Consider the following 8097-nt stretch of genomic DNA (forward strand, 5'->3'; position numbering starts at 1 on the left):
GAGATGCTAACAAAATCAGTACAGATGATGAACAGTTAAAGGAAAGAAGTAACTAGCCTTGTTAGTAAACAGCATTGTTAAGAGATTCATCTTTGAAGCCAAAAACCATGGATTTGATCCTGAATCAGACATATACTGGAATGTGATTTGATAAGATTTTTAACCTGTTTTTGATCTAAGTTTATTTTAGTTCACCATTTTGTATCATCCCAGATCTCTCATTGACATAAGCACTTAAAGGAACATTGCTTTTTGTTGGTAACTTATAAAGAACTTTGTACCTATCATTGCCTTATGTGCATTTTCATACAACATTTGGTAGCAAAACATCTTCATATAAATATCCCAATTTTTTTATTGGTGTAACACATGGAAGAAATCTGCACTAACTACATAATCTGGATTATAACACATGGAAGTTAAAAAATGATACAAAAATTTTCATACAAAATCAAAAAGTAATTCGACTGCAGTTGAGTCATTCTGTAATATATTGCAGAATATCACAATCTGAAATAGACGTTTTATAGCATTTAGAAAGATGTCCAGAAAAATTGTTTAATCAGGGATATTATCTTATGAATATTTTGACACATTACTTTTCATTAAAATAGTCTAAAAATATGTAAGGCAATCTAAACAGTATTTTGCAAACATTCTTAATAATTATATTTTGTAATGGAATCATGGGTAGCAAGCCAAGAACACTGAAAAAAGTATTTGACACACTGATGACATATATACAGTATAACTCCATAATGGATTACCTGATGGGCAGTTAGGCAGGAATGCACACTAAAGGCTTTGTCACACTCACTACACTCGTGAGGTTTTTTTCCTGGTATGAATTCTACGATGAATTGCAAGGTGTGAACTTTGAGTAAAGACCACGCCACACTCACTACACTTGTAAGGTTTTTCTCCAGTATGAATTCTACGATGAATTGCAAGCTGTGCCCTTTGAGTAAAGACCTTGCCACATTCATCACATTTGTAAGGTTTTTCTCCAGTATGGATTACCTGATGGATAGTTAGATTTGAATCTGTACGAAAGGCCTTGCCACACTCACTACACTTGTAAGGTTTCTCACCAGTATGAATCCTCCAATGATTTGCAAGATGTGAATTTCGAGTGAAGACTTTGCCACATTCATTACACGTGTAAGGTTTCTCTCCAGTATGAACTCTCCGATGATTTGCTAGACTTGAAGACCGACTGAAGACCTTGCCACATTCATCACATTTGTAAGGTTTTTCTCCAGTATGAATTCTCCAATGTATTGCATGATGTAAACTTCGAGTGAAAACTTTACTACATTCAGTACACTTGTAAGGTTTCTCTCCGGTATGAACTCTCCTATGTATTGTAAGGTTTGAAGGATAACTAAAGACCTTGCCACATTCATTAAGTTTGTAAGGTTTTTCCCACGTGTTTGCTCTTTGTCCTTGTGAGAGTGATGAAGAATAGATAAAGTCATCCCCATACTGTTTAGAAATGAGAGTTTTGACACTTGAACAAATTCCTTGAACTGGTGAAACTGAAAAACCTTTTTTCAGAGGTTTCTCAATTTGATGACATTCATAAAATTTCCATTCAGACTGAGACACCTGCAGCTCAGGCAGATGTGACTGAAAGCTAAATCCAACCTGAGTCTTATCAGGCATTTTTCCTGCATGCCTTCTAACATGTTGATCTCTTCTACCAGTGAGACTCTCTTTAAGGGTCATGGATGTTCCATTGCAATTTCTTTCATTATCTCTCCACTGACATTCAAAGACATGTATATTTTTCTGGTCTTCCCTGAAGGAAAAGTCTTCAATGTCATGGCTTTCATGTCTTTCCAACATCATTGCTTGAAATACTTCTCCTGTACTCTTGTTCCCTTTTGATGGTAATTCCTTCATTACACATTCAAGAAAGATACCTACAAAATATAAAGAATCATAGGTTTCCAATTAATTATAGTATGTAAGTGAATATATCACACTGAAAAACATAGCATTACATCAAAAATACTTATATTGAACAGACTTATGAAACTTCACAACCGTAAAATTCTTTTTCAAGAAGACAGAAGGAATAGGATTCTTTAATAAACAAAAGGTGATTACATGTAATTCAAATTAATAGTAGGGAAGCCTATTTTCAAACAACCTACAGCTAAGACACTCACTTTGCACAAAGGTACGTCAGCCCTGAAAGAGAAAGGGATTTTTACACCATGAACTCAACTGGCAAAAAACACTTGGCTTATTAATTAATGTGCTTATTAATTCTTTGCCTGCTTGTTTTATCTTGGGTTGCTAGAATGTTTTATTAACTTCCATTATGATTTACAGATGATGGTTTTTCAGTATGCATTATGCAATAAAACATTCACATGCCACTTGTTAATATTGCAAAATGTTCTGTATGGTTATAGATTGTTTTATCACAGATATTTAGAAAACTAATATTTTTTGACATTGTTTTATTGAATTCTTCCTTGTTTGTTAAGTGCCATTGTTTTCCTATTCAAAATTTCCACTTTAGCCACTCATTATATGAGTTCTTGGTGGACTGTTTCTTATAATAGTATATCATATTGTGTATTAGCATTTCTTTGTATATAATAAATATTTTATTAAAGCCAGTCAAGATGGCAGAATAAATGGTCCCCAGCATCACTCTCTCTCAGAAATCAACCAATTTACAACTATATAAAAAAGCAACAACACTCAAGCTGGGGCCAGTAGAGCTCAGGGGAAGAGGAGGAGAGACCTACAGAGTGCATGAAGGCAGAATAAGACATGATGAGAGAAAGAAAAAAACGTTCATCATTTTGTGCTGTGGCTGCTTTATGGCTGCAGCCACTGAGCACATAGAGTAGGAGCCAGCAAAAGCTGCAACTGTGCCCTTCAGAGGAGTTGCTTGCAGGTGGCAGGCGAGAAGAGGGCCTTGGTGGCCCCCAGGCAAACAAAACTACTCATAGGGTTCCTATTGACCCACATAGGAGCGAGGAGCCACAACAACCCAAAAAATGGACCCACTCCAAGGCTGGTGAATCATCACAATGGACTGGTGCACAGCCCATCCCAAGGAAGTGTTTGCACCATAGGCAGTGCGAGAGATGGGCCCACAGGGGAAACACTATGGCACAGCAAGGACAGCTGATCTGTACTCCAATCGGCATAAGACCACTCAGAGGAGACAGGTTAGGATTATAGAATTGCATGGGGTGAAGTTTGATGGAGATTCAGGCTCAGATCAGAGTTACTACACAACCCAGGTGCACTGAGTCTCTGGACAGCAAGAAGTACCTATAAAGTCAACCACTATAACCTGTGCTGCACAAAAAGCCTTCCCTAGGGAAGGAGCAGCAAAGCAGCAATCTAACTAAACCACAGAGCTCAAGTACTGGTCCCCCAAGGATGTTCGAGCATTTTAGAAGTAAGCAAAAGAAAAAAGCTTAGTTTCAGCTCAGACACACAACTAGCACCACAGTTCTGCCCAGGGACATGAGTCACGGATCCGGGGAATGGTGCCCCCTCCCCTCAACCAGGCGCACTACTCCAGTGCCTCAGGGCCCACCCAGGGACCTGAGGGATAGAGCTGCGGAATGGGATTCCCTCCACTCAACCAGCCAAATGACAACAGCGCCTCAGGTTCCGCCCATGGACCCGATGGATGGAGCTGGGGCCCAGACACTCCCACAGCCAGGCACACCGCCAGTGCCAAGGAGCATGCCAATAACAACACCTCCACGTGGTTGGCCCACCACAGCTAGCACAATAACCATGGCTGATGTGAAAGTGGCTAGATGCCACAACCACCATGCAGATGGTCTGCTAGCCACTGGAGTACACTGATACAGCGAGAGTCACCAGCAGAGATAAAGTAGAGGATGTCTTCCCCCACAAAGATCATTTCAGAGTGATAGAAGCACCACCTGCTCTATGATCATGTTGGGGGACCTGAACACACATCTCAGCATTGGACAGATCATCTAGGCAACAAATCAACAGAGTAACCATTACTCTTGCAGAAGGAGAGAAGAAATCTAGGGTAATTAGAGGGGGCAGGGGAATGGGGTGAGATTGGACAAGGGACATAAAGAACAAGTAGTATTTGTAACAATATAATATGCCAGTAATATTGATTTGATCGATGTATCCCAACGTTGAACTGCAAAAATATGTACGATCAATTATGATTCAATAAAAATTATAAACAAATAAATAAAGTGTACATATAAAGGAGAACATGCAGTACCTATATTTCTGTGCCTGAATAATTTCACTTAGCAAAGTTCATCCATATTAAATGTTGGTTCATCCATGTTGCAGACACAACCTCCTTCTTTTGAGGGCTTAATACAATTCCATTCTCAATATATACCACATTTTCCTTATCCATTCATCCATGATGAACACGTACGTTGATCCTATATCTTGCCTATTGTGAAAAATGCTACAGTGAACATAGAGTGTATATATCTCTTGGACATACTGATTTCAAATCCTTTATAGATATACCCAAAGATAGGACTGCTACACTATATGGTAATTCAGCTTTTGAGTTTTAGAAAAACTTCCGTACACTTTTCCATAATGGCTGTACTAATTTACATCCTCACAAACTGTACAAGGCTTCCCTTTTCTCCATATCCTCCTTAACTCTTATCTTTTGTCTTTCTGACAATAGCCATTCTGACAAATCTTAGGTGTTATCTCATTGTAGTTTAAATTTGCATTTCCATAATAAGTGACGTTGAGCTTTTTTTCATCTATCTGTTGGCCATTTCTATGTCCTCTTTCAAGAAATGTCTATCGAGGTCCTTTCCTCATTTTTAAATCGGGTTATTTATTTTCATGTGATTGAATTGCTTCAGTTTCTTATACTTTTACAATATTAATCCACTGTAAAATGTAAAACATGGAAATATTTTCTCAATCTGTAGGTTGTGCCTTCACTTTGCTAATTGTTTCCTTTACTCCGCAGAAGCATTTTCATTTGATGCAATCCGACTTGTCTATTTTTGTTTTTGTTGGTTGATCTTTTGGAGACAAATTCAAGGAAATCATTACTACAATCAATGGCATTTTGTTTTTCCCATTTTCTTTTAGTAGTTACATAAGTTCTGGTTTTATGTTTAAGTCTTTAATCCATTTTTTGCTAATTTTTGTATATGGTATGACATAAAGATCCAATTTCATTCTTCTGCTTTTGAATATCCAGTGTTTCCGGCACTACTTATTGAAGAGACTGTCCTTTTTCCAGCTACCACAGCTACAAAAAATAAATTTCCTTGGTTTAAGCCTCCTAATCTATGGTATTTTTTTGTGGCAGGATGAGTTTACTAAGACAGGCCAAAGACTGTGTTTTGATAAACATAATAGAGGGTTGATAAATCTTATGCAAAGAAACTTTTGTCTTTAATGTAAAACCTGCAATATTCCACACTATGTAACAGCACTAAATTTTTGAAAAATCCTTGAGGTGAATTATCATTATTTTGAATAATGACCACAGGCCCACAGAGTTTATGTATCTAACCCCAATTTTTGCAGAAGGTAAGTGTATCTCCAAAGGATTTAAAATCAGTATGTCCAATACATATGTGCACTCTAAGTTCACTGCAGCATTTTCACAACAGGCAAGTAATGAAATCAACCTATGTGTTCATCATGGGTGAATGGATAAGGAAAATGAGGTACATATTCAGAATGAAGTTGTATTCAGCCCTCAAAAGAAGAAGGCTGTGTATACAACATGAATGAACAAAATTTGATGCTGGCAGTGCATGTTCATATAGCATGTTCTTACGCAGGGCTGCTCACACAGGCACTAAAGACAATAATAGGTCACAGCAAACACAGTGAGCATTAAAAATAATATTTCAAGGGATATACAAGAGCTCTGTGGCCAGCAGTGTTACTCAGCCATCTCTCATGGATAATGATATCTGCGTCTTAACCCCCTGCACATATTGCACCCCCTGCACATACTGACTTAAGCAGAACCCTAAAAAAATTGTCCTGTATATGAGTAGGGGTCTTGCATTACACACTGAGAGCAGTCTGTGGGTTCCTGTGGAAATTGGAATGTTAAAGTGAACAATGTTAATATTCTAGGAAGTAATAGTATAGTCTATCTCAATCAAACTACCATGAGAAGAAAGGCCAAGATGCAGGAAAGGCAAGAATGCAGGGCACGGAGTAATGAGCATGTGGGAGTAGACTTTGTGCTTGCAAATCTGTGGATATATAACTTCCACAGCTAAATAAAGGATCTTAATACCACACCTTGGAAGAAAAAAGGAAATATTTAACACGCAGCGTAATACTGATGCATTCTTAACTATGAGAATTAGATCATGGAAAGGATCAAAAATGGAAGGGATTTAAAAGGAAGGGAATATGATGTAGTAGAAAGAAAACAGGTTTATACCTCTCACAACATTGTACAGGTAGTAAAAGTAAAAACAGATAACTGGTACAGCAATAGAACAAATTAACAGAATAAAAAGAAAACCTACAAAGAGAAAGAAAATATTTGCAAAACTTCTGTCTATTAGAGGGTGAATATCTGGAATATAGAAAGATCTCCTATACGTCAACAACAAAAACCAGATAACCCACTAAAAAATAGTGCAAAGAAACAAAATACACATTTCTACAGAGATGATGTACAAATCACCAACAAGCAGATGAAAAGATGCAAAATATCATTAGAAAAAAGAAAATAAAAAAACAGTGAGATGTCACCTCACACTTATTAGGATGTTTACTCTCAAAAGGAAGAGAAAATAAAAAGTCTTGGTGAACAGGTGGAGAATTGGGAGACTTGTTCCCTGTTGGTGGAAATATAAAACGGTGCAGCCACTATGGAAAAAAGTATAATGTTTCCTCAAATAATTCAAAACTGAATTATCATATGAACCAACAATTGAAAAACAAGAATGAAAGAGGTATCTGTAAACATGTGTTTCTAGCAGCATTATTCAAAATACCCACAAGGGGACAGCAAATCCTGTATCCATCGCTGATGAATACAAAAACAACCTGTGGTACTGGAACGTTATTCAGCCTTAAAAAAGATGAAAATCCTCTTATATGCCACAGGATGGATAAACCTAAAGGCCACCATGTTAAGTGAAATAAGCAAGTCATCAAAAGACAAATACTGTATGTTTCCATTTAAATGAGGAATCTAAACTAGTGAAATCTGTATAAACAGAAAATAAAATGGTACTTCCCAGGGGCTAGACAAAGAGAAACAGAANAGAGGAACATGAGGATGAGGTAATACTATTCTATAGATTAGTAGATATATAGCTGTTAGTGCGAATGAATGAAAATTAATGTGCACTTATCCAAAATTAATCAATCTGACAGCATAATTGTCACCAGGAGAACATAAGTCACATTAGGGGAAAATTTAGGAAATGATCAAAGTGGGGAATGGCTTCCGTTGAAGGGGGCTGTTAGCAGCAGCAAAGTGCGGACACATTTCCTGGTAGTGCTGGGGACACCCACAGAGAAGGTCATCAGCAACATAAGCAGCAAATAAAAGCCAGAGGACAACAGGCCAGCACTAGAGGGTGGGTTCACAGAGACCAGGTGAATGTTACAGGAAATTCAGATGAAAAGAAAGAGGGAACACAACAGTCTACATGTGTGAGCCCAAGAATGGAAGTTCCACAATTTTAGACATATGCCATAAATACAGATATTATAAAAGAACATTGGAAATGTAAGAAGTAGAGTAAGTTTCTTGTAAAGTATAAAAAAAAACACCAGAAATATAAGAAGTAGAGTAAGATTCTTGTAAAAAACAATGAGATATTTAAAAATGTAATTCAGTACACCAAGATGGACATGAAGAATGTAGACATGGAGAATAAGTATTACAATACATCATTTTTCAAAGAAATAAAACCTCAGTGACATTTAAATGAAACGTAGGAAGTATGTTTACAAAAGTGAAAACACACTATAGAAAAAAATGAGACATAAAAACGAATTAATGTGAATCAATTCAATGGAATTTTTAGGATTAAGACAGTATCTTAATAAAGGAAAAAAGTATATTCTCAAGATATCAAAAATTCCCAA

The 8097-nt window shown here is 37.0% G+C and overlaps 1 protein-coding gene across 1 annotated transcript in view; it reads right to left on the minus strand.

The window, feature by feature from the left end:
- Positions 1 to 659: 659 nt before the first annotated feature.
- The window catches only part of LOC103581794 (zinc finger protein 347-like), a 9713-nt gene continuing 2275 nt past the window's right edge, over positions 660 to 8097 (minus strand). Inside the window, 2 exon segments of the mRNA XM_008563543.1 lie at positions 660 to 839; positions 841 to 1925. Coding sequence (XP_008561765.1) covers positions 660 to 839; positions 841 to 1925 — 1265 coding nt within the window.

Source organism: Galeopterus variegatus, unplaced genomic scaffold (assembly GCF_000696425.1).
Source record: "Galeopterus variegatus unplaced genomic scaffold, G_variegatus-3.0.2 Scaffold13951, whole genome shotgun sequence".
NCBI lineage: Eukaryota > Metazoa > Chordata > Mammalia > Dermoptera > Cynocephalidae > Galeopterus > Galeopterus variegatus.